General features: G+C 53.7%; 3 protein-coding genes across 3 annotated transcripts; 1 reads left to right on the top strand and 2 right to left on the bottom strand.

Moving 5' to 3' along the window:
- Positions 1–7,476: 7,476 nt before the first annotated feature.
- Positions 7,477–8,400, bottom strand: LOC128901377 (olfactory receptor 14I1-like). Its single transcript, XM_054183341.1, has 2 exons — positions 8,005–8,400; positions 7,477–7,623 (listed from the first exon to the last, which is right to left on the bottom strand). The coding sequence occupies exons 1-2, from the start codon at positions 8,398–8,400 to the stop codon at positions 7,477–7,479; spliced, it is 543 nt and encodes a 180-aa protein (XP_054039316.1).
- A 1,287-nt stretch (positions 8,401–9,687) lies between these two features.
- Positions 9,688–10,623, bottom strand: LOC128901378 (olfactory receptor 14C36-like). The gene has a single exon (XM_054183342.1). It carries the CDS (start codon positions 10,621–10,623, stop codon positions 9,688–9,690), a length of 936 nt encoding a protein of 311 aa, XP_054039317.1.
- A 1,766-nt stretch (positions 10,624–12,389) lies between these two features.
- On the top strand, positions 12,390–15,693 carry LOC128901379 (olfactory receptor 14C36-like). The gene is made up of 2 exons (XM_054183343.1): positions 12,390–12,445; positions 14,793–15,693. Exons 1-2 carry the CDS (start codon positions 12,390–12,392, stop codon positions 15,691–15,693), a joined length of 957 nt encoding a protein of 318 aa, XP_054039318.1.
- The last annotated feature ends 8,753 nt before the right edge of the window (positions 15,694–24,446 follow it).

A 24,446-nucleotide genomic window follows, 5' to 3' on the forward strand; every position in this document is an offset into this window, starting at 1 on the left:
GTGGTAGGCAATTAATCTTGATATAATGCGTAGTTAAAAGGCAGCAATTGGTAGGTTGAGACAGGAGCCTGTGGTGGTTCAGCCTCAGACGGCAACAAGGAACCACGCGGCTGCTCTCTCAAACCCCTACAGCCGTGGGGGCGAATTGGAAGAAAAAGCAAAACTCGTGGGTTGAGACAAAGGCGGTTTAACGGGACAGCAAAGGGAACAGGAAAACAACAACAACAACAACACGGACAGTGGAACGTGCCCCTGCTGATTGACAGATTACGGCACCACCGCTCACCCACCGGACCGGGGACAGCCCAGCCCTCTCCCAACTGGTGACTTCCCACCCCCTCCCCTGGCAGCCCCTGGCTACCGACTGGGCGGGCTCCCACGGAATGGAATACCCGTGTCCCTGCCGAAGCCCGGGCATGGCTCCCAGGGGATGGAATACCTGTGTCCCTGCCGGAGCCTGGGGAAAATTAACCCTATCCATACTGGAACTAGGACAAGCTGAATAGTTAAAGTCACGTTCCATAATTTCAGCAAACCTACAAATACGGATATCTGATTGATTGTGTGTCCCTACAGCGCCGTCGTCTATAAATAATCCCAAAGGGTTCCTACACAAGCACGTCCTTTTCCAATATCTACAAGTACAGTGTCAGGGGTTTCATCAGGATGTATTTCAAAATGACAAACATTTTGTTCAGTGTCAAGACAACCTTCCTGGGCCTTAATGGTGCTACTTTCACAAACAAATCCTATTGGTCCCATACACCACACGCGTAAACATCAATGGTTTGCTGTTGGTTCCCACGCTCTTGGGCCCATACTCTATGTTCTAAGGGACAGAGGACGGTTCCACGGTGGCTTAATCCCAGCGCAATGACTGGACATATGGTGGGTACCGAAGCATTGCGTATTGTAACAACAAAAGCTGTGGCTTTACTGCTGGTGAGGTCATAAGTGAACGTAAGCAAATGCCACCGAGACTGGAAATCCTTTTTCAGGGATTGCATTATCCTTTTGATCTCGGTGGGCAAGGTGCCCTCATCGCCTTCCCTTATAAGTGCCTCTGTGGTAGATTGCACCTAGAACTGGGAAATGGTTTTCTTATCAGGAAACCCATACCCAGAGAAAGATTTGTGATTTGATAAAAAGAAAAAAAAATAAACCATAAATTGGATACTAGGTGCCCTTCCCTCAGTCTCTGGGACCTGGCCAATCATTTTGTTGTAGAAGTTTATCAGGTTGGTCTCCTCCTCGAATCCATGGTGGCTACGCCTGGTGATTTTCTTGTTGTTCATGTGCCTGGAAATGGTTTCCCGGATTAGCTGCTCCTTCATGTTCCTAGTGTGAGAAATACGTTCCAGTCCGAATGAAATAGGCTCATCCTCAGGCAGAATCCTCTGTGAAGCACATTTTTATTCACGTTCTTGCAAAAGCGGGTGACCTAGCAAGTAGGCATGCTTCCAGTTCTTGAAACACACCTTTTTATTCCCTAATCCCGGCCAAATTTTTCCCTCCCGTTTCCCATTGGTTGGGTACTCCAGGGTTCACAGTCTGTCTGAGGCGCCTAAAATTCTTCCCGCATGTCCTGCCTCTGTTTACTTCTCTTTATGCTACACCCAAAGGGATTATCTGACTAGTTTATTTCTTTCCTTTTTGGTAAAAGATTGCTCAATATCATTAGCCCTGGTTAAATGCTTGGCTACCCTTCTAGACACTAATCCAGTAGGAATCAGTTTGTCCTGTTGTCTGTGTGATAAGAGATGTTCTACGAGCCTTTGCTGGAGCCTCTTTGTCTTAGTCATTCCCTTATCGTGTCACCTGTGATGGAAACGGCTTCTCTCCTCTGTAAAAGCAATACCTGCCTTTCTTACGCTAGGGATCACGATGAGGCTGGCTGACCTGTAGGTCCAAGTTTGGCTATGTCATTGGTGCCTTCTTGGAAGAGCAGCAGGGAATAACAGTCCAAGGGCTGGAATAGCTTCAGCAGCCTCTCAGCAATGCACCTGTTGATCAAAGGCAGCAGAAGGAGTTTTTTAGAAGCTTCCAGAGGTTTCTAACGGCTTGTTGAGGGTCAAGGAATCCTGTGTCTCTCCTTATCTGGCACCCTCACCTTCCTCAGAGGGTACCCTGGAGCTCCCTGACGATCTTAGACAAAGCCCCCATTTCAAAACATTTCCAGGACACTGTTGGGCAAAGCCCTGAGGAACTTGGTGGGAATTCAGTGCTCCTCCTCATATGAGTGGAAGGTTGGTCTAGAGACTTCCCAAGGTCCCTTCTGACCTGAATGCTTTAGTGTTTCTGCCACCACTGACAGCAGTTAGTGCGATTCTTGTAGACATGAATTCCTCCTCTGCACGTGGCTTAGCACCAAGTGTGGCAAACGCAGCACCAGCCCTTCCCACGGTGTGATGTTGGCTCTTGGGCCTGCAGCATTTTGAGTTCCAAGTTCATTTGTGAATGGCTACTTGTTCAGATCACGCCCTCTTCACAGCCCACAACACCTGTGCGTGACATCAAGGTGACAAGGGAGAGTGACACAGGCAAAAAGCCATGGCAGGAGGATGACGACATTCTCACAACCGTGACATCCTTTGCACATCCAAGAGAAGCCAACAGGATTGGAAGAGTCTTAAACATCTCAGGGGTGCAGTTGTAAGGTCAGCTGTCAGCTGTAAGGGAGGCTGAGCGAGCTGGATTTGTTCAGTCAGAAGAAAAGGTGACTTTGGGGAGACCACAGAAGAGCCTTCCCACCCCTTTCAGGAGGTAACTGGAGGAGTCGGGCTCTTCACCACGGTACGTGATGGGAGGATGACGGCCAATGACCAACAAGAATGTTTCCCAGAGAGCTGGTGCCATCTCCATCTTTGGAGGTTTTCAGGCCAAAAATGAATAAAATCCTGCGCAAGCTGGTGCAACCTGATGGCTGACCCTGCTGTGAGCAGACGATTGGGCTAGAGACCTCCTGAGGTCCCTTCCAGTGTTGCCATCCACTACAGGCATTTTCCCTGGTGATGGTCGGGAAAGCACTCATGTTCCCGTGGCCATGGAAATAATGCAGACCTAAGCATGGTCAGATCAACAGCAGTTTTGTGTCCACGCCAGTCAGTCTTTCTCAGGTGAAGGGCTGCTTGGCAGATACCCCCACACAGCCATGACCTTATCCTTGGCTTCATCTTTTATCTCCTTCTTCCCTCTTTTGTCCCTCCCAAGTTCTTCCCTTGGATCATCCTCATGCCCTCCCATACAAACAGCCCACCCCTCTTAAAGCTTCCCTTGTTGGCTCTGGTTTTGCTTCTTTTGTCCCTTCAGTTGGTGTTTTTGGGATGGTCACCATGGTAATGCCTACCTTGGCTTGCAATTTCATTTAACTAGTGTCTCCTCTTTTAATGTATGATCTGTCCTGTCCTTTAAATTCCTTATGCTCTGTCCTTGTGCCAGACACCCCAAGTCAGGTGGGGCATCTGCACGCTCACACTAACAGCAGGCACAATGGAGCTTCAGTCCAAGCGCACCTTGAGAAACTCAGGGATTACGCCAACAGAAACCTCAAGAAGATTTCAAGGAGATGGGATCTTCTCCTTATCATCTTCTACGTTAGGGGACAAAACAACCCTGTACATCAAAGCAGGCTTGGACCTGAACTGAATGAGGAGCAACCTGGAGGAGAAGGGCCTGGGCATTACGAGCGATGCCATACAGGACCGTGGTGCTAACCATGAATATGGCCACGTGCACATTGGGCTGCGCCGGGAGGAGCGTGGCCATCCAGGCAAGGGGAGTTATCACCCCCAGGACTTAGCACGGGTGTGGCCACATCTGGAATAGTGTGTCCTCATGTGGGGCTCTCTCTTCTGGAGGAGCGGGGAGGAACTGGAGTGGGCCCATAGGAGGGCTACCAAGATGGGGTTAGGGACCATGTGCGGAAAGGCTGAGAGGTGGGGACCGCATTGGCCTGGTGAAGTGGCAGCTCAGGGAAGAATAATAGTAGCTTCAGAAAGCTTGACTGTTACTGTCAGAGATGATCGCGTGGTTTTTGGTAGAGGGAAAGAGCACGAGACAGGAAAGCCATGAGAAACTGCCGTTTTGGATGTGCAGATGGACATGAGGAGACAGAAACGTCGCTCGAAGGAAGGTGGTGCTTTGGCGCAACAGGTCACTCAGAGGGAGTCTGCGTTAACCCATGATTTTGCATTTGAAGGAGCAGCCAGTGAGGATGGAGAGATGTCAGTAAAGGCAGGGACGTGCCAGGGTGAGAACAAGGTGGGGAAGTGTGTTGGGTGTCTACAGTCTGCAGGGAAAGAGGCGCAGGCATGGGACGGTGTAGGACAGCCTATGGTGGAGATGGCCAAGGGTGCCGTCAAGGCCGAAAAGCCCTGACAGAACTGAGCTCTTTGTCCCCTTGGCTATGGCTGATGTCTCTGCCACCAGGGCCTATGAGGAGACACATTGTTCCCATGGCACCGAGGCCACGTTGCCTTCTTGCGCCCCCCGGCGAGGCTGGGAGGTGTCGTACTGTTGTCCTTCACTTGGCACCACACCCCCCCGCAACCCATGAAAGCCCTGAGCCATGTGTGATGGACGGGGTCTCTCTCCTGAGGGTGAGGGGCTGGGGTCAGGGCTTGGCATTTGGCTTCATAAAGCACACCAAGGCTTCACGCAGCGTCGGAGCCACCGGCACTTTGCCTGCCTGTCATCGCCGCCTCCGAACTTCTGCTCTAACGAGTCCATGGGGAGGCCGTCTTGGTAATGGCCCTCGGTGGGGCTTGTTAATGCTCCAAGACACTTCAGCATTTCTTTCTGACTCCTTGAGCAGTTTGTGCAACCTCCCCTCGGCGCTGCGGGTCCACGGGCTCAGCACCGAACCCACCGTGGGGCTCATTACAAGGCAGAGAGCCTTCGTGTACCTTGTCTCTTCCCGTAACTTTCTTCAAGTCCTCAAGACTCCTGCAGCTAATTGGAGAGCTTTCAGGCTGGTAGTTACAGAGGGAGACTTCAACGAGGACATAATGAGAAGGGAGTTTTCCATTTTAAAGGCATTTGTTTTTATTTTCCAGTTTACGAAGCAGCGATAGCAGCAGTCTCAAATAGGTATTGATCCAGAGGGTCACCTAAGCAGGTATGGGCAGGTAGGAAAAGCAGTCCCTTGAGGCCACACACTCAAGGGGCATCCCTGCTCCTCACCTCCCCGACCCCACCGTTCCTCTGATCGGCCCCCTGGGCCTTGCGGCACTTGTCCTTACATCAGACTTCTCCACTGAAGTCCGCAGCTGGATGTTACAGCTCCTTGGCACCAATTCCCACCTGCTTTCCTCAGGGAACTGCCTGCATGCAGGCACAGGAGGACTTCTCCTCATTGCCTAAAGAACAAAAGCTACACATGATGCAACTCAATAAGCTTTAAAACTCTCTCCTCTACTACATGCCAAGTGCAAGCTGCATCTAACGAGGGTCACCTTCCACAAGGCATATCCGTACGAGAACCGGTTTAGAGAGAGCGCTAGGAAAATATAGATAGAAACATACTTAAGGAGTTGCCTCAAGAGTTCATCAGACTTCTCAGAGAGGCAGCAAGTTCCTAACTCCCTGAAGGCCAACGCAGCAACCAGATAGTTTGGAGGAGTCTGACTGATGGAAGAGCAAGGGGAGGGGGAAATCTGGAGAGCCACGGGAAGGGTAGGGACAACCTCTTCAGCCTGCTCTTGACTTCAGCTTTGGAAGAAAAGTCCAACCTCCAGACACTTGCACTGAGGAAATCTCCCTTTATTACAGAGATGTGACACAGGAGTCATAGAATCACAGAACGTTTTGGGTTGGAAGGGACCTTTAAAGGCCATCTAGTCCAACTCCCCTGCAGTGAGCAGGGGCATAGAATCATAGAATCATAGAATCATTCAGGTTGGAGAAGGCCCTTGCGATCATCGAGTCCAACCATCAACCCCACTCTACAAAGTTGTCCCCTAGACCATAACCCCTAACACCACATCTAAACGACTCTTAAACACATTCAGGGATGGTGACTCCACCACCTCCCTGGGCAGCCTATTCCAGTGTCTGACCACTCTTTCTGTGAAAACTTTTTTCCTAATGTCCAGTCTAAACCTACCCTGCTGCAGCTTAAAGTCATTCCCCCTTGTTCTATCGCTAATTACTTGTGAGAAGAGACCAGCACCAACCTCTCTACAATGGCCTTTCAAGTAGTTGTAGAGAGCGATGAGGTCTCCCCTCAGCCTCCTCTTCCTCAAACTAAACACTCCCAGCTCCTTCAATCGCTCCTCACAAGATTTATTCTCCAAGCCCTTCACCAGCTTCGTTGCCCTCCTCTGCACTTGCTCCAGCACCTCGATATCTCTCTCGTATTGAGGTGCCCAAAACCGGACACAATACTCCAGGTGTGGCCTCACCAGTGCTGAGTACAGGGGGACAATCACCTCCCTCCTTCTGCTGGTCACACTAGTTCCAATACAAGCCAGGATGCCATTGTCTTTCTTGGCCACCTGGGCACACTGCTGGCTCATGTTCAGCCCCTTGTCAATTAGAACCCTCAGGTCCTTTTCTGCCAGGCAGCTCTCCAGCCACACTGCCCCAAGCCTGTAGCAATGCATGGGGTTGTTGTGGCCCAAGTGCAGGACCCGGCACTTGGCCTTGTTGAAGCACATTCCATTAACGATGGCCCATCGGTCCAATCTATCCAAGTCTCTCTGTAGAGCCTCCCTATCCTCATGCAGATCAACACTCCCGCTTAGCTTTGTGTCATCTGCAAACTTCCTGATGATACACTCTATGTCCTTATAAAGATCGTCAATAAAGATGTTAAACAGAAATGGTCCCAACACCAAGCCCTGAGGGACACCACTTGTGACTGGCCGCCAGCTGGATTTAACTCCATTGACCACATCTTTAACTAGATCAGGTTGCTCAGAGTCTCATCCAGCCTGGCCTTGAACGTCTCCAGGGATGGGGCCTCCACCCCCTCTCTGGGCAACCTGGGCCAGTGTTTCACCACCCTCATTGTAAAGAACTTCATCCTAATGTCTCATCTAAACCTGCCCTGCCCTAGTTTAAACCATTGCCCCTCGTCCTATCGCTACATGCCCTTGCCAGCAGCCCCTCCCCGGCTTTCCTGTAGGCCCCCTTCAGGTACTGGAAGGCCACTATAAGGTCTCCCCAGAGCCTTCTCTTCTCCAGGCTGAACAACCCCAACTCCCTCAGCCTGTCCTCATAGCATAGGTGCTCCAGCCCTTTGATCATCTTCGTGGCCCTCCTCTGGACCCGCTCCAACAGCTCCGTGTCCAGCTGTACCACCACGCCAGAGACATGTACAGGACCCCTGGGTCAGACAGACTGGCTTCATGTCTCTGGAGAAGTGGGGTGGATGCAGACATTCCTGGCAAAACACGATGATCACAAACCAAATGGCCAATACAGAGGAGGTTCCTGAGATGAACTGGAAAGCGCTTGTGAAGTGACATGGGCAGCTTATTCCTGCTTCTGAACCAGTTTCTTCAGTGTGTCTTTGAGCTCCTGGTTCCTCATGCTGTAGATGAGGGGGTTCAATGCCGGGGGCAGCAGTGAGTACAGAACAGCCATCAACAGATCCAGTGACCGGGACGAGGTGGAGGGGGGCTTCAGGGAGGCAAACATACCAGTGCTGACATACAGGGAGACCACGGCCAGGTGAGGGAGGCACGTGGAAAAGGCTTTGTCCTGTCACTGCTCAGAGGGGAACCCCAGCACGGCCCTGAAGATCTGCACGTAGGACAGCACACTGAAAATTAAACACCCAAACCCAAGAGGGACACTAACCACAAGAAGCCAGGCTTCCCTGAGAGAGGAGTTGGAACAGGAGAGCTTGAGGATCTGGGGGATCTCACAGAAGGACCGGCCCACAGCATTGCCTTGGCAGAGCGGTAGTGAAAATGTGTTGGCAGTTTGCAGCAGAGTGTGGAGGAAACCACTGCCCCAGGCAGCTGCTGCCATGTGGACACAAGCTCTGCTGCCCAGGAGGGTCCTGTAATTCAGGGGTTTGCAGATGGCAACGTAGCGGTCATAGGCCATGACGGTGAGAAGAAAATATTCCCCTCCAGCCAAGAAGAGAAAGCAAAAGGCCTGTGCAACACATCCATAGTAGGAAATATCCCTGACGTCCCAGAGGGAATTGGCCATGGATTTGGGGACAGTGGTGGAGCTGGACCCAAGGTCGAGGAGGGAGAGGTTGAACAGGAAGAAGTACATGGGGTTGTGGAGGTGGTGGTCACAGGCTACAGCACTGACCATGAGGCTGTTGCCCAGGAGGGCAGCCAGGTAGATGGCCAGGAAGAGCCAGAAGTGCAAGAGCTGCAGCTCCCATGTGTCTGCCAATGGCAGGAGGAGGAACTGTGTGATGGAGCTGTTGTTGGACATGTCTCAGGGAATGGGGCACTGTCCATGGAGGAAAAGACAGTGATAAATAAGGGGAGACTTAGACAAAGGTGCTATGGGGCAGATTTACATCCTGGAGGGCAGCTCACAGCTTGGAAGGACACCTCCAGCCCAGCGTCCTGATGATGGTATCTCGTTAAGGGATGACATGAACATTGCTGGGCAGCTGCTCTCAGCCCCCGTGGTCTTCAGGGGACAGTGGGCAAGATGCTGGCGAGCTGCACCACGGCTCTGTGGAGCTCTGGCTGCAGAGGAGGTGGTTCATGCTTTGGACCCCACAGCCCTGAGGGCAGAGGCTCTGCTGGGTGGGAGAGAGGCAAGGGCGTTTGCTCGGAGGAAGGGGTCTGCATTGCAGGGCTTTTCTGAATTCTCCCTCCCACAACATTTCTGGGTTTTGTTCCCCTGTCCCATGCCTCTGCCCTGTCGGTGCTCACAGCCCCCATCCCAACCTCTCTGCACTCCTCTTTGCTCTGCAGAAACCTGCCTGTTGGCAGGGCACGGGCTGGGACATGTTCATGCTCACAGGTGGAAAAGGGCAGGTCAGCACAACGCTGAGGGGTCCAGCAAAGGTGATGCTGGTGCTGTCCGTAGGCAGAAGAGAGGATGAAGGCCCTTTAGGAGGCTCCTAGCAGATCTACTGTTCACTCAAAGTTACAGTCCAGGAATCTCAGTGACTTGTTCAAACTTGAGAGCTCCTTTTCCATAGTGTTCTCTCTCCCCACCACGCAACAGTAGGAAACAAAAACCCCAGACCCTGCAAAGCTTTACAGTAATTGGTTGGAATTTGGGGGGGTTTACAATGTGGCCAGCCCTATCGATACTGGGGGAAGATACAGCCGTCCCCAGGCTCACACATTCCCAGACCCTGGCAGATCCCGGACTTGGACTGTCTGCAAACTCCTGCGCACCAAGATCTGTTGTGCAGACCACGTCAGGGGGATGTTTCCCCACCCCTGAATGCACCCTGCACAGTGTGGTGCCTTCACACGTTGACTGTGGGGCCACATGTGGGGCAGCGGGGCTGTGCTGGTGCAGGGATGAGGACGTGAACAGGAGCCACACTGCCAGGACATCCCAAACATCCTGGTCCTGGGGCACCGTTTCCAGAAGGCCTCTGGGTCAGACAGACCAGGCTCTTGCCGCTGGAGAAGTGTGGTGATTCCTAAAACTTGTTTACAAAGGTAGCGTTCAAGCGCAGAAGAAAAGGACCAAATCACCAAGCCTGGCCTGAGAGAAACTCAGAATTGCCTGTAAAGAGAGAAGGGCAGCTTATTCCTGCTGCAACAGCAGACAGTGGATGAGTCTCTTTAGTGCCTCCTTGAGCTCCTGGTTCCTCATGCTGTAGATGAGGGGGTTCGCTGTGGGAGGCACCACTGCATACAGAACAGCCACCACCAGATCTAGGGAAGGGGACGAGATGGAGGGAGGCTTCAGGTAGGCAAACATGGCAGAGATGGCAAACAGGGAGACCACGGCCAGGTGAGGGAGGCAGGTGGAAAAGGCTTTGTGCCGCCCCTGCTCAGAGGGGATCCTCAGCACGGCCCTGAAGATCTGCACGTAGGACAGGACAAGGAACAGAAAACACCCGCAAGCTACACAAAGACTGTCCACAGTAAACCCAGCTTTCCTGACATAGGAGTCCGAGCAGGAGAGCTTGAGGAGCTGGGGGATTTCACAGAAGAACTGGCCCACAGCATTGCCTTGGCAGAGGGGTAGTGAAAATGTGTTTCCAGTGTGAATCACCGCGTTGAGGAAACCACCACCCCAGGCAGCTGCTGCCATTTTGATGCAAGCTCGGCTGTCCATGAGGGTCCCGTAGTGCAGGGGTTTGCAGATGGCAACGTAGCGGTCATAGGCCATGACGGTGAGAAGATAGTATTCTGAAGAAACAAAGAAGAGAAACCAAAAGACCTGGGCAGCGCATCTACAGTAGGAAATAACCCTGGTGTCCCAGAGGGAGTTGGCCATGGCTTTGGGGACAGTGGTGGAGATGGAGCCCAGATCAAGGAGGGAGAGGTTGAGGAGGAAGAAGTACATGGGGGTGTGGAGGTGGTGGTCACAGGCTACAGCGCCGATGATGAGGCCGTTGCCCAGGAGGGCAGCCAGGTAGATGGCCAGGAAGAGCCCAAAGTGCAAGAGCTGCAGCTCCCGCATGTCTGCAAATGCCAGGAGGACGAACTCGATGGTGCAGCTGACGTTGGACATTTGGTCCTTCCAGGGATGGGTGACTGTCCGAGGAGGAAAAGACAAGCTCAGAGACTTGTTTGAACAAAGCCCGTTGCATTTGACAACAAAACTCCCCACAGTGCCTTCTGAGTTCTCTGGGGGACCTTCCATCAGGTCTCCAGCTTAAACTCCAGTTTGTGCTGAAGAGGTGCGCCGTGAGGATCAGGGTCCTCTGCCCATGGGTTCAGAGACGTTGCTCCGGCTCTGCAGCAGGGTTAACACAGAGCTGGCAAAAGCCATTTGGTTGCTGTTCCAAGGGCAGGACACCCTGAGCTGGGTGAGGAGTACTTAGTCTTGTTACCCAGCGGGTGTATTCCCAGTGACCATCATGAGAGGTGAAATAAGGACCATGCCCAGCTGCTTCCTGGAGGCAAGAGGACAGGATTCATATCCTCCTACTCTTCCTCCTTTCCAAGATTTCAGTCATGTCACTGTCAGCTCTCTCTCAAGGCAAGGAAAGGGAGCAGGCAGAGGTGACGTGGCCCATTGCAGAGGGCTTTATCCCTGTCCTTATGTCAATGCACCACATGCACCATTTCTCCAAGCACTCAATGAATAACACAGTCCAAGACATGCTTGCGTGTAAATGCAAGCTCCGACGCATGCGTTTTTTGAGCGGTGAAGGTTCAGCAGTTTCACTGCCTGTTCTGCAGGAAATGAGGGGGAGCAGGTGAGTTTAGACTCTCCAAGTACAGACTCATTTACTTTTCAGATGCCTGCCTCTTGTCTTCATTGCAACGGCAGAAATTCTCGGCTTTCTCTCGTCTCTCAGGGTAAACACTGCCAAGCCACTCGAGGCCAAAAGAGCTCCCTGTAACCTCGTGCAGACTCCCGAGAGGGAGCGTGCTCCTTGGTCTTGCTCGAGGCTGCCCTGTGCTTCCACCTCTCGCCTCCACCTCTCGCTTCCACCTCCACTGTCGCCTACCAGAAGGAGCTTCCAGGAGAGCCGTGCTCTTCTGGAGCACTGTCCGCAGCCTGCCAGGACATGCTGGGGGACAGTCAGGTGTCCTAAAGGTGGGGTCTCCTTAAAAGAGAGTGGGCATATTCCCCAAGCACACTCACTGCACTGCCACAGCTCCAGGAATGGACATCTCATTGCCATAAAGGCAGCTCCACGGAAGGACCCTCAGAGCCTGAACTGCAGGGGAACCCCCCGCACCCTGCCCTTTATCCCCAGGGGTCTTGAAAAGAGGGACAAGAGCAACAGTGAGAGATGGAGAAACAAGGATCATCACCATGTTCCTCCTACCAAAGGCGGCTTGGAGAGACAGAGAGAGGCAGGCAGCCTGTCAGGAAGGCCTTCCCCTTACCTAGGTGTGTGCACCACCTTCCAGTGGCGACATTGCCGGCCAGTTGCTCTCAGCCCCTTTGTCATGCAGCAGGAAAAGGGCATGTTGTGGCAGAGATGCAACTCTCTTCTGCTGGAGATCTGGCTGCAGAGATGACACATGCCTTAGACCCCATGGCCTTGAGGGTAGAGGACTCTGTTGGGTGGGAGAGGAGACAACAGGGCATGCTTAGAGGCAGGCGTCTGCACTGGAGACGCTGGAAGGGAATTGTCTGGATCCCGTCTCCTACTACAGAAGAGCAGAGCTCTTTCTCTGTATCTGTGCTCACAGACCCTATCCCACCCTCTGCGTGCTCACCTCTGCCCTCCAGAAACCTCCCAGGGCTTGACGCTTTTCCGGAGAACCTCTGTGTTTGCAGCTGCTGAGGAGCACTTCAGAAGAGCCCTGATGGGAATGATGGCAACTGCCAAGGAGATGGTGGTGCTGCCTGTAGGCTGGGGGAGCAGTGGCAGGTGAGGAGACTTCCTGAGGTTCCTCAAACCCCTCTTGATCATTCAGAGTAACATTTTAGGGGTCTCACTCCCAAATCTAAACCCCCAAAACTCTTTCCATCTCCCTGTTGACAATGGGGCAAAACTGGAAAAAAAAAACCAAACAAAAGAAACCCAATCAAAGCAATTCAGAGGCAGGAAAGATCTTTCTGGTACCTGGTGACTAAACTTTCCCCTGGAAAATTCCCCATCTCAAAATGTCCCTGTGGTGAGCTAGAGCTGTGACCATCTCTGAGCAACCTGCTCTAGTGGGAGGTGTCCCTGCCCATGGCAGGTGGGTTGGAACTAGATCATCTTTAAGGTCCCTTCCAACCCTAACGATTCTATGATTCTATGATTTTATGATCCTTATCCCACATAATACTCTCCAGATGGAGTAAAGACCCAGCCCCGTCAGGAGTTGCTGCTTCCACCCAGAACTTCTCCCTGCAGTGCCATGGGCAGTTCCCCCTTCTCAATCACCCCTGAGAAGCAGTGAGAGCCATCCTGACAGATCCCATGGCTGTCAGATGTGGCAGCTTTGGAAGACCTCTCTGGGAACATCAGCTGCACTGACCTGCAGCCAGAGACTTACTGTGTCCAGGACTGGGAAGATTTCCCCCTCTGTGAGCCCGCCCTCTGTCCTCCCACTCCAGGCTGCCTTTAATTTCTCTCCTGGTTGCCCATCACGTCTTGTCACTGCCCTGAGCCCTGCTGCTCTTTGCAGAGGAGCTGCTCCTGGCCTGAGCTCTCTTTCTACAGGGGCCAAGCATCCGTTGCCATGAACTTGCTCGGTCCCAGGAGCTTGTGCCAGCCCAGGAGCACAAGTGCAGCTGAAGGTGTGATTTTCTTTGCCCCACAGTCTCCCCCGAGATGCTCCCTGTTCTCCAGCGCTGACAAAGCAGCAGGGCCCCTCCTGGGGAACCTTCTTGGAAGGAGGCTGAAGTAAACACCTGCATCATCTCTGTCATCTGTGGGGAGAGTGGTGCAGTCCAGCCATGTGATGTGTCCTTTCAGAGCTTGGTTAACTAAGAGAGGTGACAAGCGCTCCCTCTGAAAACCCCTATTCCTCCCCAAATACTAGGCAGTGAGAGGAGGGCTTTGTTTCCCCACGGAGGGCCGTGATGCGAATGAGCCAATGCAGAGGTCTAACTTTGCTTACAGGTCTGCAGGCTCTCAGGTTCATCTCCCTCCAGTTCACGCCACAGACCTACAGGAGGTGTGATTCCCTGTCCCTTGGTTTGGGTGTGCAAAAGATAGGTGTCACGCCTTGTCGAAGCTCTCACCAGAGTCAATGGGCATGGATGGAGATCAGTGACAAGTGGTGTCCCTCAGGGGTCCATATTGTGAGCAGTACTGTTTAATATCTTCATCAATGACATAGACAGTGGGATCGAGTGCACTCTCAGCAAGTTTGCGGATGACACCAAGTGTAGTGGTGCAGCTGACACACCTGAAGGACAGGATGCCATCCAGAGGGGCCTGGACAAGCTCAAGAAGTGGGGCCATGTGCAATTCAACAAGTGCAAGTTCAATAAGGCCAAGTGCAGGGTCCTGCACCTGGTTTGGGGCAACCCCCGGTACCAATACAGGTTGGGGATGAGGGATTGAGAGCAGCCCTGCGGAGAAGGGCTTGAATGTACTCGTGGATGAAAAGATGGGCATGACCTGACAATGTGTGGCCAACTGCATCCAAAAAAAAGCAGATCCTCCTGGAATCTCTGCTAAGGCACATGGAAGATAAGGAGGTGATTAGTGACAGCCAACATGGCTTCACCAAAGGCAAATCGTGCCTGACAAATTTGTTTGCCTCCTATGATGTTGCCACAGCATTGGTAGATAAGGGGAGAGCAACCCATGTCATCTACCTGGACCTATGCAAAGTGTTTGACACTGTCCCGCATGACATCCTGGTCTCTAAATTGGAAAGGCATGGATTTGATGGATGGATCGCTTGGCGGATAAGGAACTAGCTAGATGGCCGCACTCAAAGGGTTGCGGTCAATGGCTCATTGTCCACGTGGAAACCAGTGAGGAGTGGTGTTCCTCAGGGGTCAGTACTGGGACCAGTGCTGTTCAACATTTTTGTCGGCAACATGGACTGTGGGATTGAGTGCACCCTCAGCAAGTTTGCTGACAACACCAAGCTGTGTGGCACGGTCGATTTGCTGGAGGGAAGGGACGCCATCCAGAGGGACCTGGAGAGCCTTGAGAGTTGGGCCTGGGCGAACCTCATGAAGTTCAACCAGGCCAAGTGCAAGGTCCTGCACCTGGGTCATGGCAATCCCAGGCACAAATACAGATTGTGTGGAGAATGGCTTGAGAACAGAGACGCGTTCACAGAGACGCGGGAGCTGCAGCTCTTGCACTTCTGGCTCTTCCTGGCCATTTACCTGGCTGCCCTCCTGGGCAACATCCTCATCACCACAGCTGTAGCCTGCGACCACCGCCTCCACACCCCCATGTACTTCTTCCTCCTCAACCTCTCTGTTCTTGATATCGGCTCTATCTCCACCACAGTCCCTCAATCCATGGCCAACTCCCTCTGGGACACCAAGGCAATCTCCTACTCAGGATGTGCTGCCCAGGTCTTTTTTCGATTCTTCTTTTTTGGTGCAGAGTGTTCCCTTCTCACCGTCATGGCCTATGACCGCTACGTTGCCATCTGCAGACCCCTGCGCTACGGGACCCTCCTGGGCAGCAGAGCTTGTGTCCACATGGCAGCAGCTGCCTGGGGCAGTGGTTTGCTCCACGCTCTGCTGCACACGGCCAGTACATTTTCACTGCCGCTCTGCCAAGGCAATGCCATAAACCAGTTCTTCTGCGAAATATCCCAGATCCTCAAGCTCTCCTGTTCAGATGACTACCTGAGGGAATCTGGGCTTCTTGTGTTTAGTCTTGCCTTTGCTTTTGGATGTTTTGTTTTCATTGTGCTGTCCTACGTGCAGATCTTCAGGGCCGTGCTGAGGATCCCCTCTGAGCAGGGACGGCACAAAGCCTTTTCCATGTGCCTCCCTCACCTGGCCGTCGTCTCCCTGTTCATTAGCAGTTGTATGATTGCCTACCTGAAGCCCCCCTCCGTCTCTTCCCCAACTCTGGACCTGGTGGTGGCAGTTCTCTACTCGGTGGTGCCTGCAGCAGTGAACCCCCTCATCTACAGCATGAGGAACCAGGAGCTGAAGGATGCCCTGAGCAAACTGATTCAATGGGTTCACCTTCAGCAGCAGTAAGCTGCCCGTCTCTCCTCACAGGGCGTTCCGAATTTGGGCCAGGACAGGCTTGTACTTTATTTGGTTTGGCATCTGTGATGATCGGACTCATACAGAAATGTTTGAATTCATTCCATATCTCCAGAGGCATGAGCCCGCTTTGCGCTTTAAGCCCGAGGCTTTAGGTAAATGAGTCGTCGCAGTAGCAGACCTGTCTGCCCGTGGAGCAGCTCCGTAATAAAGGGTGTCTCCCCAGTGCAGCGCCTGGAGGTTGGCTTCTTCTTCTGGCTGAAGTCAGGAATAGGTTCCAGGAACTTCCCTCTCCATGGGCTGCTGCAGCGCTTGCTTCTCCATGGGCTCATGGGAAGGGTCAGAGGGAATGAGGGATGGACTCAGCTGCGTCACGTGGGTGTCCAGTGCCACTGGGGATGGGGAACGGGCTCTGAATTGCCTGCTCAGGGCTGTTCCACTTGCAGCAGAGCTGAATGGTAGCTGCCTGGCTTTCTGGAAGGGAACCCGGAGCCCCCAGGAGAGCAGAGGGCATGTACAGGAGCCATGTTCCTGAGGTGGGCCTGACAGAACAAGAGACTGTCCAAGTGATGTTATCCAAAGGTGAAGCACTGTATTTAAGTATCCACAAGCAGACAAGGTCTCTGCCAACACCAGGAGAGGCAGTGGGGAGCCAGAAAGACCAAGACAAGCACACTGCTGGGCGATTAACGTCTTCCTTAGTAAAAGAACATGGGTGGGTCAACATGCTCCCTGGCCAACATCCGGAGTCAGAGGGAATGCTTTGTGCTCCTTCCACAGCTGCAGACCTCTGGGAAGTGCTCCCATCTACCCAGAGCTGCTTCCCAGCCTGACCAGCGTGGAGTTACGCCATGGCCCAGGGCACCACAACCCCCTTTTGCTGCAGAGTGGCACCACCAGCTCCAGGCCTTGCAGGGAACACAGGGAGGAGAGCAGGAGCCCCAGGAGGTGTGAGGATCAGAGGAGGGATGGGGAGAGGTCAGACAGGAGCGGATCCAGGCTGAGAATTTCCTCACAGAGAAGAATGCTGGTGCTCAGCTAATCCAAGGCAGTGCCAAGGGTTTGGTTACCCTAAAGCATGCTCGTGGTGCAGCGTCAGAAGTGCACGCTGTCCTGGTACACTAGCAGGCCTGGGGAGTAGCTGAAGGATGGGTGTCCCCCGCTCACCATCATCCCTCCTGAAGGGTGGCACCAAAAGGGAGGCTGTGACCCTGTGTCAGGGCTTGCACTGAAGGAAGAATAGACCCAGAAGCCACTTCATTTCACTGCTGTCCTTCAGTCCCTGCTGGACCACTCCATGACCTGGAGACAGCCTCCCTTGCCCAGCCTGCCAGTCCTTTCAACATGACCGTCTCCATCCTCCTGCTGGGCTCAGTGGCTGTATCAGTAGGACAGGCAGTCCTGCCCTGCCCCTGTCCATGCCCAGACCCCTGCAAACCACAGAGCAGGTGCGACTGGAAACCAGCAGCTGGAACACAGCTGAGACTGGGCAGTGCCAGCCCCACCACTCCCCACCAGAGCAGCTCTCCACGGTCACTAAAGGACTCAACGCTGCTTGTGGAGCCAGGTGTCCCTTGGAGGCTTCAGCCACTGGCACTACCTGCTGGGAACTGTGCACCCAGTGCCACGTGTCGGTGCCCTGCACTGCAGCTCATGGTGCCTCCTCTCTCAGGAGAACCACTGGCTGTGTTACTCCCTGACCACTTGTGCAGAGGAGCTGCTGGAGGTCTTCTCTCTTGAGCCCCATGGCCCCTGGCTCTGCTCTGGTGTCAGCCCATGGGTACCACCGCAGTTCCTCTGTGCTGGGCTGTGCTGTCCTTTCGTATCTCCACAGGTGCTCCTCTGGGACCGTGCGGGGACCCCCGGTGCATATCATAGAATCATAGAATCATAGGGTGGGAAGGGACCTCTGGAGATCAGCTAGTCCGACCCCCTGCCAGAGCAGGGTCACCCAGAGCAGGTGGCACAGGAACGCGTCCAGGCGGGTTTGGAATGTCTGCAGAGTTGGAGACTCCACCACCTCTCTGGGCAGCCTGTGTCAGGGCTCTGCCACCCTCAAAGGAAAGAAGTTCCTCCTCATGGTTAGGTGGAACTTCCTATGCTCAGGTTTGTGCCCATTACCTCTTGGCCTGTCCCCGGGCACCACTGAAAAGAGCCTGGCCCCATCCTCCTGACACCCACCCTCTAAGTATTTATAAGTGTTGATAAGGTCCCCCCTCCGCTGTCTTTTTTCCAGACTGAAGAGACCCAAATCCCTCAGCCTTTCCTCATAAGAGAGGTGTTCCAGTCCCCTAATCATCTTGGTAGCCCTATCTATGCTTGGAGGGGACCACCTGGCTACCCCATCACAGGGCATCCCATCGAGGACACACTTGGACACCGTTATGGCAGGTTGACCTTGTGCAGCAGCCCAAAACCCACCCTGCTTTTCAGCCGCTGCCCTCTCCTGGAGGACTGGGAGAGAATGGAAGGCGAAAAGTCTCATGGATCGAGATAAGGACAGCTTAAACAGAGAAAATAAATACATGAATAAATAAATAAGGTGTGCATGGATGCAAAGCCAAAAGAGGAATTCACGCACTAATTCCCATTGGAGGGAGATGTCTAGACACTTCTTGAAAGCAGGCCCTCAATGTCTCACGGGAAGACATACGCCATAACCCTGCACGACTTACGGCATGGAACGTCCCCTTGCTCTGTTCAGGCTGGCTGTCGTGGCTGTGCCTCTGAGCGCTGCCTTGCCCACTCCCAGCCTCCTGACTTTTGGGGCAGGGAGTGTTTGAGAGACAAGGCCTTGACACTGTGTGAGCACTGCTCAGCACTAACCAGAACACCCGTGTGTTAATAGCACGATTTTAGCCACCAATGCAAAGCACAGCACTGTACGGGCTGCTGTAAGAGCTCCATCCCAGCCGTACCAGTACAATTCTGCTTGGTGTGAGGATCTGGCCTGGGGATAGGGAGGGGTGGAAAGGATAAAAGACAATGAGGACAAGACAAAGAGTGGCAGAAAGGAGCTTTTCTAAAGAGTTTTAGGGGTGGAGGGGAAGGGGGAAATCGCCATGACAGTGGATCAGCGCTAGATCAGGAGAAAGCACTGACCAATCTGACCTAACCGTAAAGTTCTCCCTGCTCAGGGCAGACCATGATGCTCAAGACCTCCAGAGGTCACTTCCACGCCATACCCCTGTAGGGGGAGAGAATGCACGGTGGGTGCGAGGGTAGTGAACACTGGTGCGTGTTGAGGATTTGCTGACATTTGTAATCCCTGGTCAACCCTGTCCTCAGGATTACACAGTGACTGAGTTCATCCTCAAAAGGAGGATGGGCACGAGGCACCAGGAGTCCAACTAGCACAGGGGTACCACAGAAAATTTCTCAGAAATACTGCCGGGCATTCCAGAATCACAGGGTAAGGAGTGTTGGAAGAGGCCTGCGTAGACAGCCTAGTCCAATCTCTTGTTAAGCGAGCTTGGCCACCTGGGGCAGGTTGTCCAGGACTGGGATTGAATATCTCCATGGAGGGAGACACCACAATCTCTCTGGGCAACCAGTTCCCGTGATCAGCCACCCACAGTCAAGAAGTGTTTTCTTACGTTCAGATGAAATGTCATGTCTTTCAGTTTGTGCCCGTGGCCTCTTGTCTTGTTGCTGGGTATCCCTGAGAGCCTGACTCCCTCTTCTCCATGTCCTCCCATCAGATATTGATGGACTTTGACAAGAACCCTCTTGGAGCCGGCTCTTCTCTAGGCTAAACAGTCCCAGCTCGCTCAGCCTCGATTCACGTGAAGGGTGCTCCGGTCCATTAACCATCTTTGTGGCTCTTCATCGGACACACTCCTCTAAGCCCATGGCCCTCCTGTTCTGGGGAGTCCAGCACTGGACACGGCACTGCAGAAGTGGTGTTACCAGGGCTGAGGAAAGAGGAAGGCTCACCATCCTCATCCTGCTGGGAATGCTATTCCTAATGCACCCCAGGAAGCTCTTGATCTTCTGTGCCACAAGGCCACACTGGGGAGAATGACCTCCCTTGAGCTGCTGGCCACACTCTTCCCTGTGCAGCCCACAATTCCATTGGCCTTCTTGGCGACAAGGGCACATTGCTTGCTCATGGATAATTTACCGTCTACCAAGACCCCCAGATCCTTTTCTTCAGAGCTGCTTTCCAGCAGGTCCACCCCTAACCTATACTGGTGCCTGACGTTCTTCCCATAGAAGCTGAAAGGAGCCTAGACAGAACGATGAAATGGCCAATGGAAAATCCCGTACCACAGATGTCATGCTCAGGGTAGAAATGGGGTTAGCCGGGGGGTGGGTACCCACTATCGCTGCTCGGAAAGGTACCGTTCACCGAGTGCTGAGGGTGACTTGTGTCATTATTATTACTGTTGTTGTTATTTTCCTTTTCTGTTACTGTTCCATTGAACTGTCTGTACCTCCACCCACGAGTTTGGGTGGGTTTGGGGTGGTTTTTTGCCTTGTTTTTGCCTTTCCCTTTCCCCTCCTTTTTGTGCTCTTCTCCCTGCCCTTCTCGGGGAAAGGAGAGAATTGCACCAGCAGCTGCATGGCCCTGGCTGCTGGCTGGGGTTAAACCACACCACCTCTGCTGTTTTTGTGGTAATGAGCCCTCAGGTGCCAAATTCCCGAACCGCAGATCTCTAAAGACTGAGCCAGCCTCGAGAGAAGTCCAAGTCAGAAGCAAACCTCCAGCTTTCTGAGGGTGTTTAGCAGGCCCTGCTGAACTCCCTCACTGGAGGGGCCATGGAGGGAACGAGCTGTCAAGGGTCCTGTCCCCGGGGGCTGGAGAAGCAGGAACTTGGAGACACTTGGTACAGGAGGAAATGTAAATGTGGAGATCACTGATGTGATCTGATGTGCCCTGATGTGCTTCCCCAAGCAGGATGGCTTACCCACCTCCCCTAGAGATGGGGCTCTTCTGACTTTTTTCGGAAGAAATAAACCATCCATCTTCTTCTGCAAATTACTCCTAATGTAACTCCTTATTGGCGCAGCCTATTTCCTGCCATTTTTCCTGGGATATTTTTGTTGTTTGCTTTAATCCTGTCTTGTTTTTATTCCATTTTTTTTCTACTTGTGATAATGATTTCCAAACCCAAACGTCATTAGTCGTACCACTTCTACATCGGTCCCTACCAGTCTTGTATGACCCAGAAACTTTGAGAAGCCATAATCTTTGTGCATTTCAATAAAATAAATTACCCTGCACTGACTTGTCTGTCCAAAATGCTTCCTCTGAGGCCTTCTATGGAGCTGCAGGGGCAGTGCCTGCCTCCAGAGGAGGACAGGAAAAGAGTGCCAAGCACAGCCCCGTGGCCAAGGAGGATGCCCCTTGCTCATTCCAAATTTGCTCTTTCCTCCTCCACGCTCTCCGTCTGAGCCCTTCTGTTAGTTTAAGGCTTGAGCGCTCTTTTAGCTTGCCAACAGTCCTGCTGCATGGCAGCAACAGGCGCTGGGTCCTTCTGTGACAGAGCTGGACTCCAGAAGAGAATTTCCATCATGAAATGGGATTTCCTTCGCACAGCGCCTGAAGGCTTCCGTCTTCTGCCAGAGTTGCTCTCCAGAACATGCTCTAGAAAGTGCCCTGGCGAGGAAAACACCAGGGAAGAGCCAAAGTGTGTGTGTGTGTGTGAAGGGTGTAGGCAGAGCAGTGTCCTCGCACACCCACACCTCCGGGGAGAGGGGTGAAGGAGCGGCAGAGCAGGGTCTGGTCTGTGCCTTGGTTGGCTGGCCACAGCGGGGAAGGTGCCCCATGGTGGTGGTCACAGCCCAGCCCCTTGCAGCCACCGTTGGCAGCGTGGGGCTCCCCCCGGCTCAGAGAGGCAGTTTGTGCCCCCGAGAAGGGCCACCAAATGCCTGGCTCAGAAGTCCGTCTTTGCCTCGTAAAGAGGAGACTTAAGCACCGACACAGTGTGCACGGGGGGAGATGAACCCAAGTGAGCGCAAACGCAAAGGCGGGGTGGGGGTCGCCGTCCTCCCCGCTCCAGACGTCGGGGTCCTCTCCAGCTGCTGGGGAAGGGGAGGGCCCAGACACCTGGGCTCCCTCCCCCAAGCTTGACCATACTCCTCTGCCCCCCCAGTTAAAAGCAGCTGTTAATTACTTGGGGGGGAGGGTGTGTGTGTCACCAGGAGTGCCCCCCCCAATACCTCCTGGAGGTCCTGCTGTGTAGGGGAGGTGGGGGGTGTGTGTCCTGGGGGGACCCAGGCAGGGGGGGCTAATCCCCACTATGGGGCTGAAGGGACATTGGTGAGGTGTAAGGGGACATATGGGTCTCAGAGGCCCTTTGGGGGGGCTATGGGGGGACTGAGGAGGCATTGAGGGGGGTCTAAGGGAACCCAGCAGGGACTGAGATGATATTTGGGGGGACTGAAGGAGCATGTGGGGGCTGAAGGGGACATTGTGGGGGGCTGAGGGGACCCAGAATGAGTTTAATGGGACACGGTGGGGGCTGAGGGCACATTAGTGGGGGTCTCTGGAGGGCTGAGGGGACACTGGGGTGCTGAGGGGGACCCAGGGGGGTTGAGAGGATGTGGGGGGACACTGTGGGGGCTGTGGGTGCCCGGGGATGTGATGGTACCCAGGGGGCCATGAGGAGGAGGGGACCCAGGCGTCCAGGGGGGACCCAGGCATCCGGGGAGTGACTCCTCCTCCCCCTGCAAGGGAAACTGAGGCACACACAAGCCCTGGGGGTGAGGTGGGGGTGTGTGTCCTGGAGGGACCCAGGCGTCCGGGCACCCCCCCGTACCCCCTCCATCCAAACTCCCCCCTCCCGGGGTGGGGGCACCCGCACGCCTGGGTCCCCTGAAGGGGTGGGGGAGGGGTGGGAGGTGGCGCAGGGCAGCAGAGCGACCACAGCAAGAGGGGGGGCGTCCCCACATTTGGAGGGGGGCATAGATGGGGGGGCCTATGGGGAGAGTCCCATTGATTTGGGGATTGCCATTGGGGGGTGAGGGACAAATTGGGGGGATCCCAAAATTTAGGGGGGGGGCACAATTGGGGGCAGCCGTACATCAGGGGGGTGTCCCATAGATTGAAGGGTGGCCCTACTTGGGGGGTACCCCAGGGTTTTGGGTGGGTGAAGGGTCCTGTGGGGGCTGGGGGCATGTTTTATGAACGTAACCCAGCGATTTATCAAAGTCAGCGGTGAATGCGGCAGCGCTTTACAAGATGGGCCACGGAGGTGATCCGAGGGCGGGAGCCCCTCTCCTAGGAAGACAGGCTGAGAGAGCTGGGGGTGTTCGGCCTGGAGAAGAGAAGGCCCTGGGGAGACCTTCGAGCCCCTTCCAGTCCCTAAAGGGGCTCCAGGAGAGCTGGGGGGGGCTGTTTTCGAGGGCACGGAGCCATAGGACGAGGGGCGATGGCTTTAAACTAGAGCGGGGCAGGTCTGGATTAGCCGTGAGGAGGAAGTTCTTCACGCTGAGTGTCCTGTAGAGCAGGTATTCTTTATTAGCAGCGCTGGGGTCCCACTGGGGATTCTCCACCGTAAGTGCTCCCACAACGATCTTATTCTGAGCGGTTTAGATTTACAGAACTGTTACCTATTCATTCGTTTTCCCTAAAGCATTAACATAAGCACGCCCACTCCCAGAACCAATTGCACAAGCATGAGGCAAGTTATTTCGCGGTCTTTGCTTCCACCTAGTATCCATTTTCAGGAATTGCAGTCACTCTGGTGGCCATATACTTCATCTGCTGGTTGTATCTTCCTCTTTGTCAGTTGCCCTCCCGATGAACTTTCCTCTTTAGCAATCCTCGATGCATGCCTGCTACTGATTTGTTTACATAGGTGACCGATTACTACCCGTTTGGCAGCACTTGCCTAAACCATCACCTAAACCCATCACCTTGACAGGCTGCAGGGTCGAGCCTTGGTTCCTGACTCTAGGGCACGCGTTTTTCCAATGTCCTCACTCTTTGCAGATCGCGCCCTGATCTTCTGCTAAACGAGTTCCCCTCCCAATTCCTCTGTAGCCTCCTCTACTTCCCCGGGCGCCATTCATTCTTCCCGCAGCAGCTCCGGTCTACGCGGCAATTAATCTCCCTTCTCTTTGATGCTCCCTCTCCTTTTCTCTGTTATTCTAGACAGTCCAAGCTACTTACAGCAGTGTTCCCAAGTCCCTCGAATCTGCTCCTTCTAAATTTTGGTGTTTCATTCGTATATCTGGGGCAGATTGTCCCATAAAAATAGAGGCCAATCGCACAGCCTCCTCCGACTTCTTGGGGTCCAAGTTTGTCTATTTCCTAGCAGTATTCTTTAATTGTTCCATAAATGCAGGTGGCAATTCATTTGGTTCTTGTTTAACCTCAAATAATGGCTTTTGGCATAGCATGTCTTATGTCAAATAACAAGCATCTCTGATACGTGGTTAAGAGCCCCCGGGGTCCCGGTTGATTTGGGTCCCAGCCCGGGTCCGTAGTAGGAAAATTCTGATCCACTGTTCCCTGCCAGTCTCCATTAGCGTGTGCTCCAGGAGCAGTGGGAAGTCGCAGCCTCTGCCAGTCGGCTCTCCCAGTGCCAGAGCTCAAGGGGGGGCACCAGGCTCTGATGTGCACCTTCCTCCAGAAAGAGCAGAAACTCCTACCCGGAGCTCAGAGCGGGACACTGCAGACAGAGGCAATGCAGGCTTCCCGGGATGGCGGGGAACCCCATCCAAAGCCATAGCTGCCTCAGGATTTGGGGACAGGACCAGAGGACCACAGCTATGCTGGGCTAGAGGTGTCAGGA

This window comes from Rissa tridactyla, chromosome 25 (genome assembly GCF_028500815.1).
Source record: "Rissa tridactyla isolate bRisTri1 chromosome 25, bRisTri1.patW.cur.20221130, whole genome shotgun sequence".
NCBI classification, from domain to species: Eukaryota; Metazoa; Chordata; class Aves; order Charadriiformes; family Laridae; genus Rissa; species Rissa tridactyla.